At 55.3% G+C, this 27718-nt stretch overlaps 1 protein-coding gene across 3 annotated transcripts in view; it reads right to left on the reverse strand.

Annotated features, from left to right (window-relative positions):
- ASB2 (ankyrin repeat and SOCS box containing 2) overlaps positions 1-27387 on the reverse strand; it is a gene marked incomplete at its 3' end in the record, with an annotated part of 40309 nt that extends 12922 nt beyond the window's left edge. For 2 of the 3 annotated variants that reach the window (XM_080809325.1, XM_080809324.1), the window contains exons 1-5: positions 27117-27387; positions 14127-14373; positions 6603-6692; positions 3183-3349; positions 2177-2332 (exon numbers count right to left, since the gene is read on the reverse strand). In XM_080809325.1, the coding sequence (XP_080665451.1) occupies positions 2177-2332; positions 3183-3349; positions 6603-6692; positions 14127-14332 (619 nt within the window). In that variant the 5' untranslated portion in view covers positions 14333-14373; positions 27117-27387. Of the gene's footprint in view, positions 1-2176; positions 2333-3182; positions 3350-6602; positions 6693-14126; positions 14408-27116 lie in introns of all 3 variants that reach the window. The other variant, XM_080809326.1, reaches the window with a different exon arrangement.
- Between the last annotated feature and the right edge of the window lie 331 nt (positions 27388-27718).

A 27718-nucleotide genomic window follows, 5' to 3' on the forward strand; every position in this document is an offset into this window, starting at 1 on the left:
AACGAATACCCACCAGGTCTGTACTGGGGTCCAGTCCCTCCCTGCGCCTGACCCAGGAAATACACCTAAAATAATAGCGATCCTCGCAGCAATACTATCTGCTGATGCACAGGGCACTGATTATGGGCCAGGCCCTCTGTTCCAAGCACCTAACACGACCAACTAATAGGATTCTCTCAGTCACCCTTAAAGGATGTCATGTTATTATTCCTTGTCACAGAGGAGGAAGACGAGGTACAGAGAAGTTAAGTGACTTGTCCACGGTCACACAGATAAGTGGCAGAACGGGGATTCAAGTTCAGGCAGTCAGGTCCAGAGTCTCTGTCGCTTGGGAGGTTCCAGGGTGTCCCTAACTTGTTTCCCTCTGCGATGCCACCTGCTTTAGTCCTGCACATTGCCAAAGTCAGAAGAGGGGGAGGAGTGCAGTCCTGCTCCTGCTCGAAACCCTTCCTCAAGGCTGTTCACATAAAGATTGTTTATTCATTTATTTAACAGAGAGAGAGAGAGAGAAAGAGAGCACAATTAGGTGGAGCGGCAGGCAGAGGGAGAGGGGGAAGCAGGCTCCCCACTAGGAAGGAGCCCGATGCGGGATTCGATCCCAGGACCCTGGGATCATGACCTGAGCCAAAGGCAGCTTCTTAACCGACTGAGCCACCCGGGTGCCTAAATTGAAGTAAAATAGGACTTTTGAGTGCAGCTCTTCAAGTCTGCTCGACCTGCTCAAACCTCCTTGTTCAGCCTCATTGCTAGAATTCTAGAACCTAAATGCACCATCGGCTCTGGCCCAGGGTTATCACCAGGGAGGCTGGGCTCTTGTCCAAATTAACCACTTCTTCGAGTCGATCAGGGGTGAGCGTAAGAAGGGACCCCAGACAAAGCTCCCCACCTCTCAAAGCCTTGGTTTCCTCGCCTGTAAACCAGAGATCACAAAACCTTCCTGAGAGGACCCTGTGGGAGCCCCGGGTGAGGTGGTGCATGGAAACCTCTTGAACAGTGCGTGGCCCCTGGGAGGACTGCACGCCTCAACCATGGCTGAGAACTGCAGTGTTCGGGAGTTCTCTCTGGGACAGCTGTGTCTCCAGGCCATGGCTCTGGTGTCCAGGCAGATGTGGCTTCTGAGACACTTCCCCCATGGGTGCACAAGGGACCCAGTTACCAGCTACCCAGTTCCTGTTTCCCATGGAATGTTCCAGGTACTGGATACCGGGCACATTGGAAAATCAGGGATTTCTGTAATGTTTCAAAGTTAGAGGTCCTATCATATTTGTAAGCCCCGAGGCTGATTGCTCAAGCACGCAGGCATGATCTGAAGGCTTCAAAATGTCATAGCTCAGTGTGTAGTGCTGGCAGCTAGCTCCGTGAGTTTAAATCCCAGGTCTGGCCCTTGCTGGAACATGTGGAGTCCTGGGGGCCTCGTTCCACGTCTCTATGCCATGGGTCCTTATCTGTAAAATGGGGATACTGCCCATGTAGGGCTGGTCTCACACGTAGATGGATATTAGGGTTAAGTGGAAGAACAGCTCCCGGCACATAGTAAATGCTCAGTAAATGCCTGCTATTATGATCATTCAGATTTTGACTCTGGGCACACGCTAGAGACGCTGAAGTCCTTGGATGGTATATTGAGTGAGTTAGGAGTTTCTAGGTTTTTTTAAAACATCACAGAGGTACATATTTTCTTTCATGCCTCTTGGCCTCTGCCTCTGCTGTCCCCTCTGTTTGTCCAGCTGGTAACTCCCTCCTGTTCCAACTTGGCACAAACACCCCCTTTTGTGGGGGCTTACCCCCCGCCCCCCCCACCAGCCTTAGGGCCCTCCCCCAAGCTCCCAGGAGCGTCAGGCTGAGCTCTCTGAGGACATTAGCTGGCTGTTACATTGTGTGTTGATGCTCACTGGGCTGGGAGAGCGCATGGGCACGGATCATATCTTTTCATTTCTGGGCCCTCGGCGGTCCTCAGTGAGCCTGGCCCAAGGGAGGACTTGGGATGTTTGGCCCGAATAGGTGCATGAATGAGCCAATTATACAAGTCCTACACCTGAATGAGACTGTCCTTTCAAAGGAGACCCCTGGCTGCGGTGGGGGGAGCCAGAGGGTGATGCACTTTGGGAGCAATGCCGAGGATTGCCCACCTCCCCTCCGGAGCCTTCCCCAGGGAAGCCCACCCTGGAGGGCTCACCTTTGTAGAGCGGTGTCTCTCGGGCCTTGTTGGAAATGTCAGGCTCAGCCCCAGCCTGGAGCAGAGACTGGAGGCAGTCCAGGTGTCCCCTGCACGTGGCCAGGTAAAGGGCCGTTTCCTCCTGCAAGGTGCGCTGGTCAATGACGGCCGGGTATGCTGGGGAGAACAGATGGGAAGTTCACGAAGGGGAAAGATAGCCCCCCTCCCCAGCACAAAGATAACCCCAATCTCCACCCAATCCCCACGACAGATGTGTGTGACCTTCTCCTAAATTTATCATCCATCCTCTTGGCCCTGGACTTGGCTGCTTTCACAGGGCTGTTTCAGCTTCCCAGCCATATTAACTCAGCTCAGAGGCCGCCTCCTCTGGGAAGCCTTCCCTGGTTGAGCCCCCTCCCTCTCTGAATGACCCTGTCCTTCCCTTATACTCCCACCAGCCAAGGCCAGAAGCTCTGTCTCAGACAGCTGTTTCTGCCCTAGCATATGGTGGTGGGCCGTCTAGGGTTCCTGCCGCTTCAAGGCAGAGCTGAGTCCTGTCTGCAGGTGTTACCGATCCGCATCTGGCTTGGGGAAGCCAAGGCTCAGAGAAGAGGCATGATTTGCCCAGGTTCCCACAGCTGTGGGGGACGGCCTTGGCGGGGGGGGGCCTAGGCACAGCTGTGGTATTTTCCACACCAGATCAACCCCTGGAACATTCTGGAACACGCTGGCAGGGGCTCTCCCCAAAAGCCAGCCCTCCCTCATTCCTTTTCTAGGAATTAGGCTCTTCTGTCCTGAGAGGCCTACAGAGGGGGCAGCTGGGGAGGGGGGCGGGGGGGTGGGGGGACAAGCCACTTTCTTCTCCCAGCCTGGTGATTTCGACTCTGCAGCGGGGGCGATGACCCTGCCTGGCTCCACCAGCCCTGCCAAGATCTGTGCAGCAAAGAACACGAAGCTCCGGAAGGAAGGACTCTCTGCCCTGGGGTCCTGCTCCCACCTCTGGCTGCGCCCGGAGCTGCCGCCTCACCTTGTTGCAGGGCCTTCAGGCAGCGGAGCTGGCCGTAGTAGGCCGCCTCGTGCAGCGGCAGCCAGCCCTCCTTGTTGGGCTCTGCGAGATTCTTCCCCGCCTTGATCATGGCCTTCAAGGCCTCTTCATCGCCCTCCTTGATGGCCTTCAGCACGGGGTCCACAGGCCTGGGACAGGAAGGGGAGGGTTATTCCTCAGGACCCAGGCAGGGCAGAAGGGGGGCGGGGTGGCCTCTCTCCCAGAGGAGAAGCGGGACGACGGGTGGCCGGGGGCAGTGCTGGCCGTGGGACCACTCGGTTCTGCTTGCCCCTGCTGGTCTGGAACAGGTGCTCAGGCCCCCGGCAGCCAGTATCCTCCTCAATAAGGAGAATAATCCTTCCTAACCCACATGGGTGTGCCCTGGAACTCGGCCCCGACCTTGGCCCTGACCTTGAACCCTCCAGCTTATCCGTCCATCCGCTACCCATCACGGCTTCCTCAGGCCTGTCAGCCTCAGCCTGGGGGCCCAGGTCAGCGTCTCTCCCTGCCTCCGGTCATGAGCCCTCGTGTAACCGTTGGCCTTGACAAGTCTTTGAATGGTGGTTTGACTACTGTCTGTCTCCCCACTGGACCGGAGTTCCAAGAAGACAGGAACAGTGTCTTTATTTCTTTATTTCTTTCGTCTCTCATGATTTCACTCTCAGGGCCCAGCTCAGTGTCTGGTTCGTAATAGGTGCTCAGTAAATACTTGCTGGAAGAAGGAAAGAAAGAGAGAGAAAGAAAGAAAGAAAGAGAGGGAGGGAGAAAGTGGAAAAAGGAAGGACGGAGGGATGAAGGAAGGAAGGGGGGATGGGAGGGAGGGAAAAATTAAGAATTTAGGAACCCCAACAATTATTTCACTCCTTCATTCCCTTTGTTTAAAAAGGATGGGCTCTCCCCTCTTAGCATTTCACTTGTTTCTTTGGGAATGTTTAAAATATCTTGCTCAGGAGTGCCTGGGTGGCTCAGTTGATTAAGTGTCTGCTTTCAGCTCAGGTCATCCCAGGGTCCTGGGATGGAGTCCTGCATTGGGCTCCCTGCTGGAGGGGGGCTGCTTCTCCCTCTATCCCTCCCCCCAACTCGTGATTTTTCCCTCTCTCATTCTTTCTCAAACAAATAAATAAATTCTTTAAAGAAAATAAAATATCTTGCTCAAAACATTCTTTGCAGTCGCCTCCTTGGAGCGTTTGGAGGACATACTGTCCTGTAAAAGTTACTGTGGGGGCTCTGATCAAGCATCACCCTTGTTTGCCCCCCCCCATGAGCATCCCTGGATCTGGGGGCACTTCCATGCCCTTGGCTCCACGTGGGTACCCTGCAGGAAAAGTCTACAAAAAATGGGCCGAAACATGGCAAGTTCATTCACTTCCACAGATGGAAACCGGGGTCTCTGTTAGACGGAGCTCCTTGGTGGCCAAAAGAGAATTAGGGAACCCCTCTGTCCCTGCGGCCTCCAGGGCTGCCTCCAAGGTCACACCAAGACCATTTCTACCACAAGGATGCAGGCACACACTGGGATGGACAGCTAACCCCGCGGCAGGGTCCAGCCCAGCGCTCCAGCATTTACCAAGAACCTTGTTTACCCTTTAAGCAGCTCTGACACCAGAGTCCCTCTGAGGGGGGCTCTTTCCAGCGAGCATCTTTCTGGGGGTCTTTCCAACCCCTCCTTTGCTCCTCACCAAAGCTCTTCCCTCACCCCCAGAACCTTCAGTGGCTGAAAGACTTATATACTTGAAGGATTAATAAATCTGAAGCCTTCGCAGTGTAAAACTTCCGAATATCAGGAAGATTTCAGGGCTAATGTGAATGAAAACTTCTTTGCGACTTCATTCATTCATTCATTCATTCATTCACTGAGCTCCCTTCCCTCCGTCCTGGAATCAGTGAGGACCAGCACTGCTTTGATTCCCAGACCTACTCCCGGGGACTGTTCTGCCTAAGTGGTCCATTTTCTAGATGGAGAAGGTGAGACTGGAGGCTGGGCTTATTCCCAAGGTCCTCACCCATGTCAGGGGCCAGGATAAGCCCGGAGGGTCCACAGAGCCCGCCCCTTTACCCTCGCAGCTGCTTCCTCCGTGGCCCGAGGCACTTCCTCCTGACTCTCAGCCTCTCTGGTTATTAATAGCGTCAGAGCACAGATGCTGGTTAAGGGACAGACCCGCGAGCACGACGGGTAACCGACCAGATAAGCCCTAAAGTCCCCATCAACACCGTCACTACCACCTTGCTGGGTCCTTCTTAAGAGCGTCCAGAGCAGCCCCTGCTGGTGTCAGGAGAAGCCCCGGTGGGGTACGTATCCTGTCTCCCCTGGGAGGTCTCCTGTGGGGCCCCGGCTGAAGTGGAAGAGAGGAGGGCTGGCTGGTCTTGTGGCCTGGGGGGTGCGCAGTGCGTGAGAACACTCCCGGACCTGCGGCCCAGCTTGGGGCACGTACCCGGAGCTCTGTGAGTTCAGCCCAAGCCCCGCCCCGAAGGTGGGGGAGGCTGCTGGGGGTGTCAGACCGTCAGAGACTAAGGAGCTGGACGGGACCCGGGAGGCCACTCTGCAATCTCCTACCTTGTCTCGAAGAGAGGGGAGATTCAGAGAGGGACGGTGACTCCCAGGCAGCCACACAGAAAGGGGCAGCAGTGCTGAGAGCAGAGCCCGGGTCCCCATCTCCCAGACGGTTAGAATTCCCCCCATAGCACCAAGAAAGTGGGGACGGCAAGGTTTGGAAAGAGCTGGGAAGAGACACAGAACTCTGGCCAATTGCCTCCTCCCCTCTCAGCAACGTTAACTGGAGCGAGGAAATAGGGCTTCCTACAGTGGGGCCCGTCTTTTGCTTTTAGCTGCTTCTGGGGGCAATATGGGGGAGCAGAGAAGGGGGACGCACATAGCCCGGCACCCTGGGGCCAGACGCACAGAACCCCTCCTACAGCTCGGACTAATTCTGGGTTTTACCACCTGCCATGGAACAAATTGAGGCAAGGATGCAAAACAAAACCCATGGGTGTGAACCTTGTGGATGTGCTCCCATATCCCCGCAGAGACGCGTGGGGGAGACTGGCCTGAATAGAAGGCAGGGCCGACTCATCAGCTTCCCCTCTGAGCTCCTCTGGGTCTCCAGGATCCCAGGGCTGTCCCCCAGGGGGCTGCTCCTTCCCTCGGGGCCCACTCTGGGGGCATGGAGGCGTTAGTCACAGGCACAGCAGTTCCTTGAGGAGCTGAGTCTGTGAGCACGAAGGCCAGCTCAGCAGCGGCAGCTGGGGCTCAGGGGGACACACCTGGGAGGGGCGTGCCTGGGAGGTCCCTCTGGGACGCCCCCCTTCCTGGGGCCTGCAGGCCTGCTCCCCACTCCCCGCCCCCCAACTAACCCTAGTTGGAAGGGTGAACTTGGCCGCTCTCGGGGGCCGGGGGTCACTTACGCCAGCTGGGAGTTCTTGTACTTCTGCATGACCCCTTGGAACAGGCCCTTGGGGGCCGAGGCGGGCGGGTTCTCGGGAGGCACAGTCGACCTGGAGGGCGCAGGGCAGGAATGAAAGAGGGAAAAATATTCTGCATATGAGAAGCGGGTCATGGCCGGAGGCAGGAGCGGGGATGGAGGGCTAGCGAGGGGAGAGACTGACGGACAGACACAGAGCTCTGAACCAAAGCAGATGGCCGGTCCTCTTTCGTGTGCTGGACACAGCTGCTGTGTCTCTGGATTATTTTTGGCCCTTGGAGGAAGCCCTGGGAGATTTAAATGACCATATAAGACAACAATGAGGTTAACCTCATCCCCACCCCCAGGCCCCCTCCCCAGCCAACCACGCGGGAGGCAGATAGGAAGCAAGGTGACATTCTTCACCCCGGAGGATGCGAGAAGGGGTCAGCAGCAGGTCCCTGGATGAAAGGGACTCCATCTCGCGCCGGCCAGGCTCGGTCCCAGTGGGGATGGGCAAGAGGTTCTTGGAGGGGCGGGGCACAGGGGGAGCATAGCTGGGAAGCCAGACCAGGTGCTCGCACCTCCACCTGTCTGGGTCCTTGTTAGAGGGTCCTGCCGTCCTGAGGGCGGGAGCTAACAGTAGGGAAGTTAGTGCAAAAGGCCATCACGGCCAGGGCGTGGAGTCAGACTGACACCGGTTCAAATCTAGGCTCTGGCACATCCTGGCCATGGGACATTAAACAGGTTGAACTTTTCTGGGCTTTATTCCCTGCAGAGCCCCCAGTGTGGGAAGACGGAGGAGGCTGGAGCCGGTGAGCCCAGCTGGCGTCCGGGCACAGGGGTGCTTGGCATGCTTCCGTCCTTAATTGACTCATTCTTTTGCTTCTTTGAGCCTCAGTTTCCCACCCCCTCGGGCTGTGGTGAGGATGAGAGGGTGAAAGGAGGCCTGGTGGCCACTCCACGTATGTGACTGATGGGGTGACCGTGAGGACAGGGCACGTGGCCCATACTGACCACACCTGTGACAGCTCTGGCCCTGGGGCCACGGACACCACAGCAGGCCTGGCCTGGTGTCCTGCGCCCCACAGGGGTGCCCCATGGGATCGAGGGGGACACTGCTGCTAGTGGTGTTTGGAGGTGCTGGAAACTTGACCTTGGCAAGGACCCACGTTCTTTCAAGATGGAGCAGAACCTACAGATTTTGTGGACACCCTCGGCAAGGCCAGGACGCAGGGGAAGGAGTGAGTGAGCAGAGAAGGAAGGAAAACCTGCTCCTATGCTTCAGCCACCTGGGGCGGGGGGGCCCACCAGGCTGGCCGCCTTCACGTCCTCATGGTGTCCTTTCCCCCTCTCCATCCGCTTCTCCGTCTCCCGCCAGCCACTCCTCCTGAGCACCACTAGCTCGAGTACGGTGCCCGCAAGTGCTCACTCGTTTGTCCTCTGGAGTGGGTGCCAATGTCCCTGCCCTTCAGAGACGGGGAAACTGAGTGCCCCGAGAGGTGGCTCATGGCTGCAGCGGGGAAGTGAGGTGAGTGGAGGCAGACTCACGTCTGTGTGCAGAGCTCCCCAGAGGTGGGATCCTCTCGCCTCTTCAATCTCCCCCACCCCCCTGCTCGAAGGCCTGCATTCTGACAGGCCTGCGACTTTGCACAAGGCCCTGTACAGCCCTGTGCCTTGGTTTCCCCATTTGCCAGGTGCGCGGGCAGGACCAGAGCGGGGTTTTCCTTGCCTCTGTGGCTCACATGGGAACTGCATGTCAGACAGACCTAAGAGACCACATCCTGGGACAGGGGTGCAAAGTCGGCCCCCCGCCGAGGCTCCCCCTCCACCCCACCCCCCAGGGAAAGGGGAGCGTGCTGCGGTCGGTGGCAGGCAACCCGGGGCCAGGCCCAGCTCGCAGTCCCCCAGCCCGTGGTCTGGACGGTCGGAGCCCTGGGTCTCAGTCCGCACAGGATCCCAGGGTTCCGGCCACCTGCACCGGGGCCCGTGTGTGTGGCCTCCCGTCTCTAAACTGTTGTTAGGATGTTTCTAGCAAGGCGATAAGTGCTGATAAAAACCCACCACACCACCCTAAAGCCAGGGCCATCTCTGATGGCAAAACGACAGCAGCAAGGTGGGGCCAGCGAGCCGGCGGGGGTGACAGGGATGGCGTCGGGCTGGACTATGCAGGCCAGGGCCTCCCTTCCAGCCTCCCCACCAGCTGGACACAAGCAGGGGCTGTGTTGTTTCCGTTTCATGGAGGAGGAAGCAGGCAGACTGAGTACCCTGTAGCAAGAGTTCCCCAGTCCCTCCTCGGTCCATCCCAAGCCTCGTACTAGCGCCTGAGATGCCAGTCAGTAGGACAATTTTGTGCACCCCCACAACATCTGGAGGCCAGTGGGGTGGGAAACAAGGACCTAGACAGCCACAGGCCGCTGGGGAGGGGGGAAAGAGAGCAGGAGCTCCCCCGGGAGTAGAGGGTCGTTAACTTGGCTTTAGGGACGGGCATGCTGGAGAGGAAGCGAGGCCCAGTCCCATCTAGGCTGCTGTCTCCCCTCCCCTCGGCCCTGAGCAGGGGAATTCCCAGCAGAGAAAACCACAGGGGCTGAGTCATCAGAGGTGAGAGGAACCTGGCAGGATGTGGGCGCAGGTCATGCCCTAGAAGAGGTCCAGGTAGGGCCCCGGGCCTTCATGTGGGTGGGCAGGTCGGGGCGACGGGGAGGGGCTCAGGAGTGCATCACTGTCACCCAGCTCCCAACAGCCCCGTCCTGGAGTCCAGCTGGCCCGTAACTTCAGACACAGGTCAGGCTCGGTGTGGGTACAGAGCAAGGCTGCGAGGACAGCTTCTGCCCCCTAACTTCTCAGTGAGCCGCCAGCCCCAGGAAGGACATGGAATTGGGCTGGACCTGGCTGAACAGCAGAGGCAAGCTGGCCTCTTCAAGGGGGAGACAGCTACGGAGTACAAGAGTCTGCCCTAAGCCCACTACCCTCTATTTGTCCTCTCTTCCGGTCCTCATGCTAAGCCTTCTTCAATACAGGAGTCAGGTACGGTGCCTGACACACACCAGGTACTTGACACATTTAAATAAATGAAACAAAACAAACAAAAGTCTTCAAAGGGAAAATATCCCAAGTGGTAGTCTTGGTTTTGTGTGGTGCCATGGCAGGACCTCAAGTTCCCAGAGAAGCAGCCCCCAGCCCTCCAGGGTAAAGAGAATAAGAGCTCATGCAGTCAAGCCACCTCTACCCCACTTCCCTCGGGTCTCTGGAATCAGCCTCCCACCTGCTGGCCAATTCATTCTTTCTGGGCCAGCCAGAAAGGAGTCCCATGTAGAGGAGAATGTGAATTCCAAACAGTGGCAACTTCTGCTTCCTGTCCACACCTGGGATTTGTGAGTACTCGCCTCATGCTTGGCCTTGTGACAGAGACACGTAACACAAAGCATCTCCTTTCATCCTCCGGTCCATTTTGTGAAGGAGGCATCATTGACCCCCTTTTGCAGAAGAGGAAACTGAGGCTCAGCAGTCTGCTTCCTCTAGCCTGCTTTAGTGAACTCCTGTTCAACCTGCAAAACCCACCTGCTTGACTGAGTGAACGACCCACTCTGTGTCCCTCTGAAACGGAGGCAAACCTCTTCGCTGCACCCTTCCTGAGGGGTCATTATGTACATTTGGGACCCTTGTTAGATGGCAAACATGGGGAGGGGAGGGGTGAGGCCTGATTCACATCCAGGTGCCAGGAAGGCATCTTGTTCATCATAAGAACATGGTAGGTGTGGGAGGCTCAACTTGAATTACTTGCAGCTGTGCATACATCAGCCCAAACAAGTTCCTACTTCATGCTTTCCTCCTTTGTCTTCTTAGAAATGTAACCTTAAAAAAATTCAGAAGTTTAAAGACTGGGAAGACCCAGCTTCTTAGGCCCACTCTGGCTGGTCCATCATTGTAACCTTGGGTTCCCTATTTCCTGACTGCATGAAACCCTACTTCTCTATGGGATGGGAAGTTGGGTCTGCCTTTCAGGGAGCTCTCAGTGGGCCAAGGCTTGGCCAATGGTCCCTATGCATGTTTCTGACTTCATCCCTTACACTGTGATGGGAGAGAAGAAAGTTGGAAAAAAACGGCTTTAGAAGGGCACCTGGGTGGCTCAGTGGGTTGAGTGTTTGCTTTCGGCTCAGGTTATGATCCCAGGGTTCTGGGATCGAGTCCTGCATCAGGCTCCCTGCTCTGCAGGGAGTCTGCTTCTCCCTCTCCCTCTGCTGCTCCCACCTCCAACTCATGTTCTCTCTCTCTCCCTGAAATAAATAAATAAAATCTTAAAAATAAATAGTTTTAGAAGGGCACCTTATAGTTCCTCTGGGATGCTGACCTTGCTTTCGTGTTTAGGATCCCCATGGCTCAGTTGACCTTTATGTCTACACCGCCATTTTGGTCACAAGATGGTAACAATAAAGTCTATTTGTAGAGTACTTTATTGGTTTCAAAATGCATTTATTTGCCTAAAAACATTTCTGGGGCACCTACAGTGACCTAAGCTCTTTGCCGAGCACTGGGGATATAAAAGTGAGCAATATCTGTTCCCTGTCCCCAAAGAGGTCATATCGTTTAGTTGGGGACACTCTCAGGAGGCGAGATAATGCCTTCCTAGAGTGACACAGAAGCTTGTTCAGGAAACAGAGGCAGTCATGACATGAGCACTCCAGGTGCTCAGGGAGTTGGGGGAGGTCGATTCAAGCTGTGGGGTGTGAGGAAGGTGCCAATATTTCACTTGCTTTGCGTAAGAACACTGCAAGTTGGGCGAGGCTAGGTTTTGTTGTCACCATTTTAAGGAGAAGCCTGTTGGGGCTCAGAAAGGTTAAGTAAGTTGCCTGAGGTCACACAGCCAGTGAGTGACAGAGGAAGAATTCGAACCTCCAAGCGCACTTCTCTTTCCACTCTGCTCTGCTGCCTCTTCACTCACATTCTTTTATGCACTCATTATTCGCTCACAGAGAGCTGTTTGGTGTTTGCCTCGGGCCACACGCTATGCGCTAGACAGGAGGCTTCTCAGGAAGGAAGATGGGTGAGGCCCCTGCCCTCAAGGCCAAAACAAATACGTAGAAACTGTAAGTCGGGGTGATGAAGGAAAGCGGCCCGCCAAGAGAGCAAGTAAGGGGGCAACCTCCTTGACCTGGGAGGTGGGCTTTGCTGAGGAGGCGACATGAAATCTGAGACAGCCCCCGGGACGCCTGTGATGTCCTGTTCCCAAGGATGCTCTGGGTCTTTGGATGGAAACTGTGATTTTGGGGATAAAAGGGACACAGGACTCCATTGGTCCTGTACTTTCTGAAATCACGTCTGGGAATGTGCACACGAGCTGGGTGTCTCTTGTCGCTGGGGTCCCTGAATCTCTGTAGGTGCGAGATGGTTGTAATGAGACCCAAAGCCCACCTCAAAGTGGAGGGGGGACAGGAACAGAAAGAGGGCTTTGCAGTTTGGGCAGAGCTGGTTAGTGTCTGAACTTCCGAGCAGGGCAGACATCGTTTCCGTTTCCGGCCATGCGGTGCGCGTGTGCGTAAGCCGGGCACAGAAATGGCGCCTTTGCATGGCTTCCGGAAGGATGAACTGAGCAGCCGTGTGCTGGGCACCTGGGAAGCTCTCGGTGTGCATCTGGGGATGGAGGACTCAGCTCCCGCAGCAGGACCCATCTTCTCCCAGAGACGGAAGGGCAGAACTGAATCTGGGAGGTTTCAGCTCACATCCAGAGTGAGAAGATGCTTGCCGAACCTTGTCCTCTAAGTAACTTGTGTCTGGAATTTAGGTGAGGGCTGCACGACCCTGGGTAAGTCACTTCCCTTCTCTGTTAGAGCCTTTTCCTGGGGAGGCTGGTAAGAGTTTGCATCCCATGGTGGGTCGCTACTTCCTCATGCACCACAGGAAGGAAGAGGTCAGGACCTGGGCCTCATGAGCTCACTCGGTGCTAATGTTTGTAAGTGTCCCCAGGACTCCCCGGGAGGCTCCCACACTGGAGAGAAGGCTGCAGATGCCGGGGCGGGGTATGTATGGGGGGTGCTCTTCTCTCTATCTGATCCCCTCCTGAGAAAGAGGAACTTGTGGTCCGACTTAGGCTGAACCAGCCGGAAGAGGAACCAGGGCCTCCCCGAACACCGGCCATGAAGAGTCCTTGGCTCTGGATCCTCGCTTCTGTTTCTCAGGCTGGGTTCCAGAATGGGACCGTCTCAGGGGAAACTCAGTAACCTGGAGGCTTCCTACTTCCTCCAGTCGCCCAAGGAGGCTACCTATCTGCCTTCCCCTTTAAAGAAGGGGCTTCTCAGTGTGGCCTGGGGGCATCCCAGGCCTTTGCCCCATCTGTCTGGCAGAGGAGGTCCAGCCTCAGCAAGGGCCAAGGTCACTTGGGGAACACCAGGTGGGTATCTTCAGGGGACAGGACATTGGAAATGGTCTCTGTCTGCTGCCAAGAGGGCTTAAGGGACTTGCCCAAGGCCATCTAGCAAGTCAGTTGGTGGCTGGAGACAATGAGATTTGAGGCCCATGTCCTAAGACCACACAACGCAATCATCCAGCAATCCCCCTCCCTCAGTCTCCCACCCCCAAATACATACTTGACTTGGACTCAGTGGTGAACAAAAGGGTTTTTAATTTTATATATTTCCTTTCTAAAAGTACTTTAAGATCCAATGCTTAATTACCTCTCTGGGCTCCCTCCTCCTATGAAGAAGGTACGCTGTCTAGAACGGTAGCCACTGGCCACGTGGGGCTAGTGAGCCGTTGAGACACGTCTAGGCTGAATCAAGGTGTTCTGTGAGTGCAAAATACACTGGATTCCAAAGACTAGATACGAGTGACACGTGGAGATGATATGATTTGAGACCTAAGTTAGTTTCATCTGTTCGTCTTTACTTTTTAGTGTGGCTATTAGGATATTCAAAATTGCATATGTTACTGCAGATGTGGCTCATGTCCTATTTCTACGGGCACAACACAGGGCTGCCCTGTGGTGTGGTCCTGCCACTGGGATTTTGATGTCATGCTGGGGAGGGGGAGCCAGAACGAGGAGGTAGGGTGGCTTTGCTGGGCAGATGTCACCTGTTCTCGGACATGTTTTTTCCCAGGGAGGTTGCATAGATGGGTTTGAGAGCTCTTCTTGGACTCAGAACACCAGCTCCACGGCATTTAAACATAAAGCCAGTGGTACCAAGCCAAGCCATGTGCTTTGCAACCAGATCACTCCAGTCTCTGCAACACCACCTACCAGCTGTGCACCTGGGGACTAGTTACTGCCCCTGAGCTTCAGTTTCCTCGTCTGTAAAATGGGAATATAGCATAGAGCCTCCTGGGAGGTCCTCAAGAGTGTTAAACGAGGTGAAGTGAGTAGAATACCTACCACAGTGCTTGGCACCACCAAAGATCAGAAGGGTTTAGATAACAAATGTGAAGTCATTAAGGTGCAAAAATGCACCTTACAGACCAGGAGACTTTGGTCTTGGATTAACAGTGTTTGGGATCAACCCCTTACAGTTGCCCTAGTTGCCCTCGCCTCGCTCACCTGGTCCATGGGTAGAAATGGGCAGGTTGGCGGTTGACACGCGTGGACGTGGTGGCCTCAGCAGTGGTTGGGCCCCGAGTCTTGTCAGCCAGGCTCTGCTCAATGGCCATTTGGACCAGCTCATCCTCGCTCAGGCTGCTATACAGACTGTACTCCTCATGCCCGATGGCACGCTGTCTGCCCCGAGCGCTGATCTCCGTGGTCATCCTCTCCCGCCTCTCACCCCGGCCACCAGAAGAGAGGTACTCTGTGGGGAGGAGGAAGCAGCAAATCAGAAAGCCCTGTGAGGAGACCAAAACCATCCTTGTCACTAACAGTTTTGCAAGAGAGTAATGTTCACCAACAGCGAAGGCTGTGCTTTCCTCTGGCAAGCTCACAATCATTTTCTATCCATTTATGTTCTTTCAACCACCCAGACACCCATTCATCTATACATCTATCCATCCTCTCATCTACTCACCCATCCACCCACCTCTCTCACCGTCCATCCATCCATTCACCCATCTGTCCCATTTATTCATTCTCCCATGTGTCCTTCTGTCTCCCACCTACTCATTTACCCACCCACCACCTGTCCATTTACCCAATGACCTGATGATCGGTTCATCCAACCATTATCCATCCCATGATCTATCTGCCCACTCACCTGTCCGTTTATCCATCCACCGTCCCATCCATCCATCCACCGTCCCATCCATCCATCCACCGTCCCATCCATCCATCCACCGTCCCATCCATCCATCCACCCACCCATCCATCCACCCACCCATCCATCCATCCATCCACCCACCCATCCACTCATACCTCTATCTACCCAACGAACTGTCCACTCATTCACCATTCATTTTTCCATTCCAGACAGCTTGTCCACACGTGCATGCACGCTTCATTAACTGAGAGATTACTCAGTGAGCACCTACTTTGTGTCAGGCACTCCTCTAAGTACTGGTGATACAGCAATGATGCCAATGGACAAAAATGCCTGCCTTCAGGGAGCTCACACAACAGGGCTTGCATCCCTTCCTTCCAGTTATCTGACAACACCCCGTGCCGGCATTTCTCCTCATCTCTGTGCTGTGCTAGGGCTGAGAATGTTGGAGACAGATCAGACATGGGCCTGCTGCTTCAGTGTGTATGATCTAGTTAAAATCAATCATGACAGTAATTTGCCATGTGAATTCCAAGGACTCCCTTCCTTAGAAAAAATTGCCTCAGGGAGAAGTGAACTTTGGTTGAATCAGCTGATTTTAGGAAATGAAGTAAACTCATTAAGCCTGCTTTTTGTTTTGACTGGCTGACACGCAGTGTGACTGTAGGTCAATGGTTCTTAGCCTTAGCAGGACACGAGAACCACATGAGGCCATTTAAAAAATATCCAAAATACCAGTGTTATAATTTGGTTTGTTTGGCAAATACTCCCCTCTCCTCGGCGGCAGGGCATCCCCCCTCCCTTCTCCACTGAGAGTGGGCTTGGCCATGTGACTTCATCTGGCCAATGAATGTTGGGGGCACGATAAAGCAGCCCCTTGACAGGTGCTTGGGCGTGGGGCTTGCTCCCTTCTGCATCGCCAGGAGAAGAGCTTCCCCTGGAGCCACTGCCCGTTCGCTGAGCCCAAGAGTGACCCGACCAACTTGGGGCTGCCTGAGCCCGACCTGCACAGGGGGGCCCCTACCCAGCAGACCCAGCACCCTACAGCCTACGTCAGCCCCTCTACAGCAACCAGCAGACCCAGATCATGAGAATCAATGCTTATTTGGAGTGCTTTGCTACCCAGCATTCTTGTGGCTCTATGAACTGACCCCCAAAAGACTAGGCCAGGCACATCCCAAAGAAGTTATCCAAGTGGCCAAAAACCAAATGTAAGGATGCTTGATGTTCTGAGCATTTGGGAGGACACTCAAATTAAGATCCTAATGCAGTACTACCATCCACCCAACAGCGTAGCTCAAGCAGAGGGGAGCTGGGGGTTAAGCTTCTGACTCCCAGTTTTGGCTCAGGTCATGATTGCGGGATCATGAAATCAAGGCCCACATTGAGCTCCTGGCTGGCGTGGTGCTTGCCTGAGATTCTCCCTCACTCTCAGCCCCCTCCCTTGTGCGCTCTCTCTTTCTCTAAAAAAAAGAAGGAAAAAGAAGAAGAGTGGCTCAAGTGGAAAAGATGAGCACCGTCAAGTGTTGGGGAGGACGTGGGGCATCAGGAACGCTCACCACCACTGGAAGGAGTGTCGAATGGTCAAACCACTTTGGAAAATCGATGGTGTTTGCTAAACCTGAGCCAACGCATCCCGTGACCCCAAAATTCCACTCGTAGCTCCACGTCCCAGAGAACCGTGTCCGTGTATTCACCATAAGACAAGTTCAAAAATATTCATCACGGCACGACTCATAACAAAACCAAGCGGAACTACCCAAACGTCTGTCAGCATTTGAACGGACTGGTGCAGTGGGATATTTCCGCGATAGCGCGCACCCGTGAGACAGACAGACCACCACTGCTCACAAGAGGGTGAAGCTCACACAGCCACAGCAAGCAAAAATGAACATAGATCCATGATTCAACTTATGTAAAGTTCCAGGCAGACTAAGCTATGGGGATGAGAGTCTGACCGTTGCTGGTTACTAACTGGGGAGGAGACACGAGGGAGGCTTCTGGGGAGCCAGTCACACTCTATTTCTTGACCTAAATGGTTACAGGATCGGTCGGCTCCCTTCGTAAGGAACCTGCTCAAGTGTGTTCTGTACGCTCCTCTGTAACCACATTATTCTGCAATGACACTTCTACTTAAAGGATAGGGGCACCCGGCTGGCTCAGTCGGTAGAGCGAGCGACTCTTGATCTCGGGGTTGTGAGTTAAGGCCCCACGTTGGGTGCGGAGCCTACATAAAAAGAAGAGGAATTTTAAAAAGAAAAATATTAATTAAAAAGTATGTCTTTGTATATACTTTTACAAGTATATAAAAAGGTTCTAAACGGTGTTGGTGCTTGGGCCCCGTCTCAGACCAATTAAGTCAGAATCTCTGGGAGTGGGACCCAGCTATCACACCTCTTTGAAAACCTCCCCAGGTGCAGGGTTGGGGGAGCCACCGCTTTGGGGAAGGATCAATCATAAAGGAGGAGTAGAGGGTGGGGGACGACCGTTGTGTGGGGGAGGGGCAAGGGGCGGGACCTGACACCTGGCTAAGTGCTTGATAGAGACTCTTCTAATTCTTGTAACAGCCCTAGGACCAGCAACTCGTGTGCTATGAGACACCAGCAAAGTTATTATTAAGCAGATCGGGGCTTTGGGGCTTTCCGAACACCACTAGAGGAGGCTGCTGGTGTGAAGACAGCAGAGTAGCGGCCCGGAGGCGTCTGGGACGGAAGATTCTGTGCCACAGTCTGGCTGGTTATGTATCGTGGTCCTCTGTCTGCTGCTCTGCACCCATTCCGCCTGGCTCAGGCCTGGACTTCCTCCCGCCTGCCTCAGCGGTGGCTTCGTGGTGTTGTCCTAGACCCACCCACCTACCCACCATCCTCTCGGAGCCCCCACCACAGACCTCCCCGAGTCCCTTCTCTGTCTGCACCTGTGGCCCGGGCCTCCTGGCCCTTCGAATCTGGTTCTCGCTCTCCCTTCCCCCTCTACCTCCGCACACCTGCTCTTCCAGGTAAGACGAAGACACACCTTTCCCCCAACCCACCTGCGGCCCCCACCCCAGTGCCCTTGCTTGTTCTGTGTCCACCTGTCTCCTGCCCTTCTGCACTCTCAGAATCCCTTCTCACTCCTCAAGACCCAGAGCAAGTGCCTCCATCTTCCAAGAAGTGTTCTGTTACCACAACTTCTCCCTCTGGGCTGTGGTCAGTAGTTCCTGTGTGGACTTGACCCTGGGTCCTCTTCCTAAGGCCGTGGGAGGAGAAGACCCTGTTAAAGTTTACTGCACCCCCTTGACTGCCCACCCAACAGCTGGTTCCCCCATCTTCTCTGACAGCAGAACGTGGCTTTGTTCAGGTAAGGGTGTGTCCTCTCCCACGAGTGAATCGTGATTGCTCCAAGCCCATTGGAATAATCTCACCCCTTTGGCCAGTGACTAGTTTAGGGTGGATGTAAGCCTAGCTTTGTCCAAAGACACATTAAGAAAACTCTGCTGGGGCCTCCTAGAAACAACTGTCCTTTTCCTAATAAAAAAGAGAACAGTGAAGATAATAACTCCTTGCCCACATCCCAGCTTTGAACTTGGAGGAGTTGATGGTTGGTGCAGGGGCAGGCATCTTGTCACCATGAGGGCAACAGTGCTGGTACAATGAGTTTGACAGAGTGAATGATAGGCCTTCTTGGGTCTTTCATTATATTGTCGATCTGCTGAACGGCCGGGGTCCACCCACCCTGGCCTGCTTGTTAGGTAGAGACTGAAGATCTTTCTGGTTTAAGCCAGCGTTGGTTGGGTTTTCTGTCATATGCCATCAGAATTGTCTTAATGCTGAGTCTCAGGTCTGGTCAAGAATCTTGAGAGGCCCAGATCTCACCCCAGAGCGATAGACTCAAAGCCTCCGGGCTTCCCTGGAGTTCAAGGCTTCCCTGACAGTTTTAGCGGGTCACCAGGGCTGAGAACCCTTTTCTAGATCAACACGTCAGGCGGCCATGCTAGTTTTCCGCACTAGGGGAGGGGAAGGGGTGCCGTGACCTCAAAGTTATTTTGTGCCCAACTGGGGTGTTACTTGTTTCTGCAGGAACTTCGGCATTAGTTTCGTTTATTGTCAAAAGAGACACAGACTGGGAATCGGGAGACTTCGGTTCGCAGACCAGCTCACTGTGAACACCTTTCTAACTCTCCCAGGCCTTTGATTTTTCCATCCGTTAAATGTCAGCATGGCCTAGAGCACGCCTGCTGACCCTCCTGCCCCGCAGGGCCCCAACTGGCCCAGGCCCCCTTCGCTGCTTCCTTGTGCCTGAGGTCTGGTTGGACCCAGGTCAGCCTTCAGCAGGATGGGGAGTAGGGTCTGCCCCGTGAGAGGTGACCCCTCAGCGTCCCCAGGGCCCCCACTGTGGTGCTCTCATGTGAGGGCATTTGCTTCAGGCCAGGAGGCAAGGGGAACCCTAGAGAGAGACAGAGACCTGGGTTATATTCTCCATGTTGATACTAGAGTGCTGTGTGACCTTGGTCAAGTCCCTACCCTTCTCTGGGCCTCAGTTTTTTCCAAGTGCTCTCTAGTTCTTTAGCTTCTATAACTCTGTGGGACATCTGGTTTACCTTCATGCTATAAAACCCTAAACTCTCTGTCCCCGAGGGTCCCCTCTGGCCACCTTAATAGGTCTACCCTGTGCAAAGAGCTTAGCGTTAGCTGTGGGGAAATAAGGAACCGCGTGCACAGAAGGATCTCAGATCCAGATATCAGGAACCCGCGGTCTAGTTTCAATTTGAACTTAAAAGCTGCGTGACCTTGGTCAAATCACTTCCCCTTGCTGGGTCTTAGTTTCTTTATCAGTAAAGATGGGAGTGAGACAACCCGCTTCACCACACCGTAGAGGCCGTCCGTGCGCTGAGGCGATGGCTCCTTAAAGCGGTAAAGCAGCATTTGACAGGAACCCCTCCCACCCCTCACCTCCAGGCGGCCGGGGGCCCTGCAGGCCGGCATGGGCTGATCAGAGGCACATGGACAGAGCCGGCCCCGCTACCTTGCCCCTAGCCCGACCAGACGCCTGGGAGAGGGGCCAGATAACCTGCGGGTCTCCTACAGCCAGTCCCAGACTCACCAGGCGGGTCCCCCACAGGTTGGGCGGCATCCAGAGACTTTCCTGCCTCTCAGTCATTTCATGGCAGGGCCCTGACAACAGCTCGGGAAGGTAGGAACGTTGTTCCGCTGAACTGATGTTAATTCTTCTATACCCCCACTCCTTCTGAAAGGACCTGATGGCCCGGCATCATTGCTCCCCATTTTACAGATGAGGCAATTAAGGTTCAAGGAGGGGGAAAGGGAAGGTCTGCACAAGGACAGATAGCTGGAAAGCTGGGATTTGGAGCCCCAGCCCTCCTTCTGGGGATTCCAGGAGCACGATCCAAGCAACTGGCTCGCACCTGGGCTCTGAGCAGGCAGGGGTGACATTGCCATCCTCAACCAGCCAGGCCACCTGACCTGCGCCTGTGCGCGGAGCCCACATCAGCGTCTTGGCAGACCCAGAGGAAGGTGCACACAGGCAGGTAAGGGGCGGGGGGATGACCTTGAGGGGACCCTGACCGAGTGTGTCTCCGCCTTGGAGAGGGCGAACTCCCCCCGCCTGCTGCAAACCCAGACTTCTCTTGTTTTTCCCCACTGAGGTCCTCAGCCATCGGGGGTCCTTGGGGAAGTCCTGTATCTTTAGTTCCCACATGTGCCAAATGCAGACTCTCAGGGCTCAGATCAGGTTTGAGCCACAGCTTTGCCGGTTATTGGCTGTGTGGTCTCTTAGAATCTCATATTGTCCGTCTGTTAAATGGACGTGGTAAGATTACCTGCGTCATGTCAGATGGAGGGGTGGTGATCCTGCGGGAGGCCCTGTCCTTCTTTCGGCCTCAGTTTCCCACCTCTGCACACTGCCTAGTTTGATTTCTGAGGCCCCTGCCTGGGGCTGGGCCACTTTCTAGGTCTGAGTCCTGAAGAGAGGCCAGCAGTCCCCGAGGGACCTTTTGGGAAGCTGACTGGGATAAAAAAATAGCCCTTTCCCAGGAAAAGCAGGAGGCTGGTGGCTTTGCCCAGGCAAGTGAGGGGCCTGCAGGGGGCATAGAGTTCGAGGGCGGCCAGTCCACGACCAGCTCGAAACGGGGAGACCAGGCCCACCAATCGGCCCTCCTCCTCCCTTACCCCCTTTGCAGCGCCGCAAACATTGGCTCCAGTGAAACCCCCTTCCTGGGGGCATCTGTAAAATGGGACAACAGTGACTTTATGACCATTCCTTGAGTTAGCACATCCAAAGCACTCAGAGCAGTACCCCATCCATCTGTCGTCCGTGGTCCTCTAAGCTGGGCCTCAGTTTCTACATCTGTGAAATGGGTATAGAAACATGGCCCTTTCAGGGCTGTGCCAAGGCTTAGCATTAAAAAAGTGGTCCTTCTCCCCCCTCTCCCCTCCCCTCCAACCCTGTTCGTTCCTTTCCCCCAAGTCCCGGCTGGCTGGTCTGTCTGGGAAATGGCAGCGGGGCCGGGGCTCCGGTGCATGGGGTGGGGTCTCTGGACTGTTTGGGGGCTACAATGGGAGGAGTGGCTCCTGGAATGTCTTATCGGAAGACTGATGGTGGGGGCATGGCCGGGAGGGCAAGGGGCAAGGAGGAGGACTGACAGCCATCCTCCGGCAGGCCAGGCTCCCCTTCAGCCAGGGACCTGGGTCCGGAGTGTGAGCCTGGACAAGCTCCTTCCCGGCCTCAGGCTGTTTGTAGATGGAGCCCTGCTCATCCGCCTTCCCGTCCCTCTTGCCTGTCTCCTGGCTCGTCATCCTTCCAGGTACAGGTCAAGCGTCTCCTCCACCAGGAAGCCTCCCTGATCTGATGTCTGTCTGAGGCCTCTTGAGCTTCCTCCATGGCCCTAACGGTCTGCTCTGGACCTATCCTCCCATTGAGTCTAGAAATTTCTAAATTGCAGGACTGTGTTGCATTCGTATCATGACCCTAAGGACATAACCCAAGGCCAGAGACACAGTAGATGTGTATGGCATGCTGGATGCAGGAGGAAAGAATGAGTCCAACCTTGGAAGCACAGCTATGTTTGAGAAGATTCCCGTGCCTGGCCGGTGGGGCAGCCGCGGGTCTCCCACTGCCGGGGTTCGACCCTGGCTCTGCCGCTTACAGGCTAGGCGAAGGGGAGCTGGTTATTCTCACCCCCAGTGCCTCACTTGGCCCATCTGTAAAATGGGGCTGGGAAGACCATATAGCTGGGGGAAGTCATCAGCTGAATGATGTGACACAGACACACGTGGAGAATAGTGCTCGGCACACAGCCAGGGGCCCATGAAAATCAGCTAATGTCATTCAGTGGCTCTCAAGACGCTGGGATTCTCCGCTCTGACTTATTCCTGCTGGGACGCTATTACTTGGAACTCCCTCCCTGCCGGCAGCACCAAGGAGGCCCCTTCGGAAGGGTTTGGACAGTCCCCTCCATCTAAAAACAGCGACAGCAACAGTGAACCGGCCTTTCTCATTGGTCAGGAGGTGAGGCTGGCTGTGCCCCCCACCCCAGGACCCTTGCAGAGCCCCGCTGAGTGGGAGGGGCCAGTAATGGGGTCAGCGCCGGGGAGGGAGGGAGGTCTCCAGGCACCCCCCCAAAGCAGCCGGGGTGCGGGATGGATGCTGCCCCCTAATACCACATCCTCCGCTCCCCAGGGCCCCTCCTGCCCCCTCCTCCCTTCCTGCTCACACCACGTGCTGTCCTCCGGGCTCTGGAAGGAGCTACAACCCGTCCACTCCCCTCTTAGTCCCGGGGTTGAGTTATGTATGAGGGGGCTGCCTGCCAGTGACCCATGTGGGTGTTCAGTGAGCACTTAGCTCATTCACCAGCACTGGCCACGCGGTAGGTCCCACGCAGGTATGCAAGTTAGGGTCCACACGTGTCTCTCGGGTCTTAGAAGGGAGCGTGGACCATTCAGCTTAGCTCCCGCACAATGCGCTGTCGTTCTGACCCGTCCGTCAGCACAGATCACAATGGAGGTTTGCCAAACACCGTACGGCCTCCCTTTGTGGTTCATTTATGGTCTCACGTGCGTTCTTAGTTTGAGCCACAAGATAAATCTGTGATAAGACTATTGGTCCCATTCTACAGATGAGGAAACCAAGGCGCACCAGGGAAAAGCTGAAAGGAAGAGACTAGAGGCTGCCGTGTCTAAACCTGACCCTTGTCTCACCCCGTGTAACCAACAGCAGGGGCCGGGGTTTCTGTGGGTTCGCGGAAAGGCCCGAGTCCTGCTGAAGACGGCGGGTGTGTGTTCAGAAGCACTGGGAGTGCATGAGCAGATGGGGATACAGGCATATCCACCTTACACATGCGTATATGCAATTCACGCTCCACCCCTCTGCCAACTTCAAACGTTTAGGGTCTCTCCTCGCCCCCAGGTGATCCCGAGAGCAAGTGGGAACTTGCCCCACAGGGTCCTTGATCCTATCACCCCTTGCAGGGCTTAATATCTTCTGTCAAAACTTCTCTCTGTTCTGCCGTTCCCCCCAGGCTGCAGAGGGGCCCCAGAAAAGCTATGGCAACACTTCCGGCTTGAGGGCTCGTGGCCATGAACCATTAAAATGTTCTCTTCCCTTCCTGGGTCCTACTGCTTTAAAATCCCAGTCATGGGCACCTGGGTGGGCTCAGCCAGTTGACCGTCTGCCTACGGCTCAGGTTATGATCCCAGGGTCCTAGGTTCGAGTCCCACCTTGGGCTCCTTGCCCAGCAAGTAGTCTGCTTCTCCCTCTGCCTCTGTCCCGTTGGTGCTCTCTCTCTCTCTCAAATGAATAAATCAAATTTAAAATAAATAAATAAAAAGTAAATAAATAAAAATCACAATCATAAAAACAGCTGGGGCTGGAGGTCTTTTTCATGCATACCTTTCCGGTCCCTGGTGGGGGAGGCGTAGGGATCTTCCCATTGCACAGATGGGAAGACTGAGTTACAGCCAGCACAGTGGGTTGAGAACAGGCCTGCCTGCCCCTTTTTTCCCCCGGATCCTCCAGCAATGAGTATTCCGGGTAGCATTCCGGAAGTTTCTGCTCTGGAGAAGAGGTGAGCAGGCTTGGGGAGGGGGGAGTGGAATCCAGGCCACCTTGCTTGGCCCCCTCCCCAGGACGGGTGCAGGTCAAAGCCCCAGGGTGGGTTTTTACCGGTGGGCAGTGCTGATGGCCTCACAGCTACTGGGAGTTGGGGTCTTTTGTGCAGACTCTAAAGATTCTAAGAAGCCCCTCCCACCTCTGCTAATCCCAAGCCCTTTGATGCTGCTGGTTTCCCTCAGGCCAGGACTTCCCCCCCCCCCCCCCCCCCCCCCCCCCGCTTCCAAGACTGGGCCGGGCTGGAAGTTACTGAGAGATACTGCTCCCAGCAGCGGACCCCAGCCAACCCCTACCCGCCAACACGGACACTCTCCCCCATTGAATGGAGGGGAAACTGAGGCCCTGGGAGGGGAGAGGAGAGCGGTCAGGACCAGCCATGGTCACCCAGGTGGGAGGTGGACCAGAGATTGGAACCTGCCCGAAGCTGGCTCTGTCGCACTCCACCTTACCCCGGACTCTGCCCAGTGGATGGGTTGTGGGGGGACGGCGGCCCCATCGGAAGGGGAGGTGAATGTACCTTGCTGACCTGAATCTGTGGTCCCAGGACCCTGGGAGCAAGCCTTTGCCTCAGCCTCCCAAATGGAGGGCTCTTCTCTTCCCTCCTGCCCAGCCCGCCCCTCCACACCCCTCCTGGTCCACCTCCCTGTCCTGCTGCTGCAGCCAGGCCCGTGAGCAGGACTTGGCCACATATAGGTCTGGGTGCAGATTCCAGGCCTCAATCCAGTTTCTGCCCGGGGCTCAGCCAATGCGGGCCTCTGCACCTCTGCGGGCAGCCTGGGGTAGGGGTGAGGAGGGGCGGGGCTTCCGGGGAGAGCTCTGTCCCTCTGTAGCCCAAGCGCCACCTCGCCAGCCCTGTCCTGGGCTCCAGGAGAGCACGGACCCTCAGTTGGCCCCTGGGGAGCAGGGCTTTCTGGAAGCTCCAGCTCCAGGCCACACAGTGCGGATGTTGCGGTGGGGTGCGGGACAGGAGGCCCTCCCAGCCCTGCTTGTCTCACCCAGGCCCAACCCCAGGACTGGCTGGAAATCTTTTGAATTAGGATCCCACCCAAATCTTTCTCCTTTCTCTTTCTCCCCCCGACTCTCCGGCCTTCATTTCATTCTTCTCCTCTCAGCTTGCCCGACGTTTCCTCTTTTTGTCTACCCTCTCCTTTGTGTCCCTTTCTTTAAAAAATCTGGCAAATGAGGGGTCCCTTACTGTGACATCACTAGCCCTCTCCAAAACCTCTCCCCCAGCTGCAAAGCTTTTAAAGGGCTTTCTTGATATTCCTGGGCACTGATTAGTCCAAAAGATGGTGCTAAGGATAAAAAAGATATAAACCAGCCCCATGACAACCATCTCCTCTGGGCAGCCTGACCCTCTACGGCTCCGAAATGGAAGGACACTGGGCGGGTCCAGAGATATTTTTGTGCCTCCTTCGGGAAAACTCTTTTGGATCTAGCCTGTCCACAATATACGGGGACCTTATGATACCCTGACTGTGCCAGGGACGGGTCTGTTTACTGCTGTGCTGGGCCCCAGGGAGGCCATGGCGTTGAATGTGGACGCTGGAGGCCAAGAGGCCAGGATCGGCTTTCCAACTCCAACGCATCCTGGCTGTCTGGCTCCAGGCAAGACCCTGAACCTCTCAGAAGCTCAATTTTCCCATCTGGGAAATGGGAGTAATGATCACCTCTGACGCAGGATGCCCTTGAGAAGAGTCAAGGAGAGAAGTCACCCAAAGCCCTGGGCCAGGGTCTGGCTCACAGTCAGTGCTCCACGAACGTCCGCGGATATGGATGGCCGTGTTGTTTGTTGTAAGGTCGCCGGGGGCAGAGGATCACAGGCAGTCACAGCCCGGTCTGTTTGTGCAAAGAATGGATGATGCAAAGGAGAACAGCGCCAGGTGGGGGCTGCTGCCAGCTCCCAGAGGAGGCCAAGCTGTAAACAGGCCTGCCACCAGCTGTCGGGACCTATCCAACTGTTTTAGAAGGGACAGGGGCATCTGGCTGCTTCGCTGTGCTCTGCCCCCGGCCTCCACTGCAGAGGGCGCCGACTGTGGCTGCTAGCCATCTCCTGGCCTCATGCCGCTTATGTGAGGAGACCCCCGCCATCCTTCCTGTGCAAGGATGAGGGGGGTGGACTGGCCTCTGCCCTGATTCATGTTTCTGTCGTTTACCTGGCCTCCCTACTTGGCACTACTCTCTACCCCCCACCCCCCCAATTCCAGGCCATCCCCCCCTGCTACCGGGAAGCTCCCTGCAGTCATATCCCACCTACACCGACTTTGCTCCAAAACAACCCCAAAATGTTGCATCCTCTTGCCTGGCCTGGTGGGAGCCACATCTCGCTCTGGCTTCCCTCCCTTCCCTGCCAGTTTTGTCCCCACTTCTCCCCTTCATGACCCTTTGCTGTAGCCACTCTGCATTCCCGCTGACACCCCAGACCCCCCGTGGTATGTCTGCCTTTACCAGAGCTGCCCCTCTGCCTGGAGGTCTCTCTCCCTGTCCCTCTGCCTGGTGACATCCACCCAGCTTTTCGAAAGCTATCCTGTCCCTGGATATGTCCTCATGCTCACACACACACACACACACACACACACACACACACATACACACACGGGCGTGCACATGCACGCACAACAGGCACGCACACATGAGATACTCTGTGTTTCTCCAACCCCACCATGCTCTGTTAAATCTCACCAAACATCTCATTCGTTACATTGTGTCATAGTTTCTGCAGATCAGACAACCCTTCATTGAGCCCCAAGCCGTTGCAGGTACAACTCCTGGCACCTGGTGGCTATCTCCCCCTGAAACTGCACAACTGCACACAGAGACCCTCCCTCAGCACCATGAACATTGATGCCCACGTGCATAAACATAGCTATCTACCCACCTGACCTAAAAGCCTTTCTAAAGGTCATTTGTGCCCCCACAGATCCTGCCAAAGGTCCAGGGCACCCACAAGAGCACCGCGGATAACCCTGTTCCATTTCCATGTTTAGAAGTGCACAGAGGAGGGATATTCTGTGCGAGCGTCCCGTGGAGAAGGCACCAGTGCATGCATACGGCTGATTCTCTCTCTCCCACATCCAAAGCCAGAGTCCCCAGCATGCTTTGTAACACAAGAGACAGGAGAGAGAGACGCAGACAGGAGTCTTGGCGACAAGGAGTCACCAACAAGTAGCTCAGTGGTCAAGTCCCAGCCAAACAATCTTTCTCGAAGTCAGTGTAAGAAAGTTGAAAGCATGCATTACCTGTTAGACTCTGAAACAGGGGCACACGATTCAGGGGGACTAAAGAAGGTTTTCTTGAGAGTGTCTTAATTCAGAACATTCTCCCTGAGTTTTCCTTCTGCCCTGGCCCCGAGCTCCTGGCTGCTCTGCCAGGCCGTTCTGAAACGCTTTCCTTTGAAGCAGGGAGTTTATTTCGGGCCCACCGCATGACCCGTGATGGCCAGCCAAACTATAAGACGTTGTGCATCTCGGATGTCCTGCTTGAAGATCGCACGGAGGAGGCTGCCCTCCCGCCTTCCGTCCCTGCACCGTGCGTCAATTACGGACCTCGAGGCAGAGAGCATCTCGGAGCGCTGGCCCTCACGTGACGTCGTCATTTGTGATCCTTGACATGGAGGCCATATATGGGTATGTTTCTGGAACTCCCCAGGAGGCAGCGAGAGAGGAGAGAGACAGGGAGGGTGAGAGACAGAGAGAGAGGGAAAGAGGGTGGGGAGCTGGAGCTGGGAGATTAGGAGACAGAGCAGAGTGGGGGACACTAGGGGACAAGAGAGGGGAGGGAAGTGCACGCAAAGAGGTGATGGAGAGGAAGAAGGAAAGGACAGGAACAGGAGGAGAGGGGA

This window comes from Martes martes (assembly GCF_963455335.1).
Source record: "Martes martes genome assembly, chromosome: 7".
NCBI lineage: Eukaryota > Metazoa > Chordata > Mammalia > Carnivora > Mustelidae > Martes > Martes martes.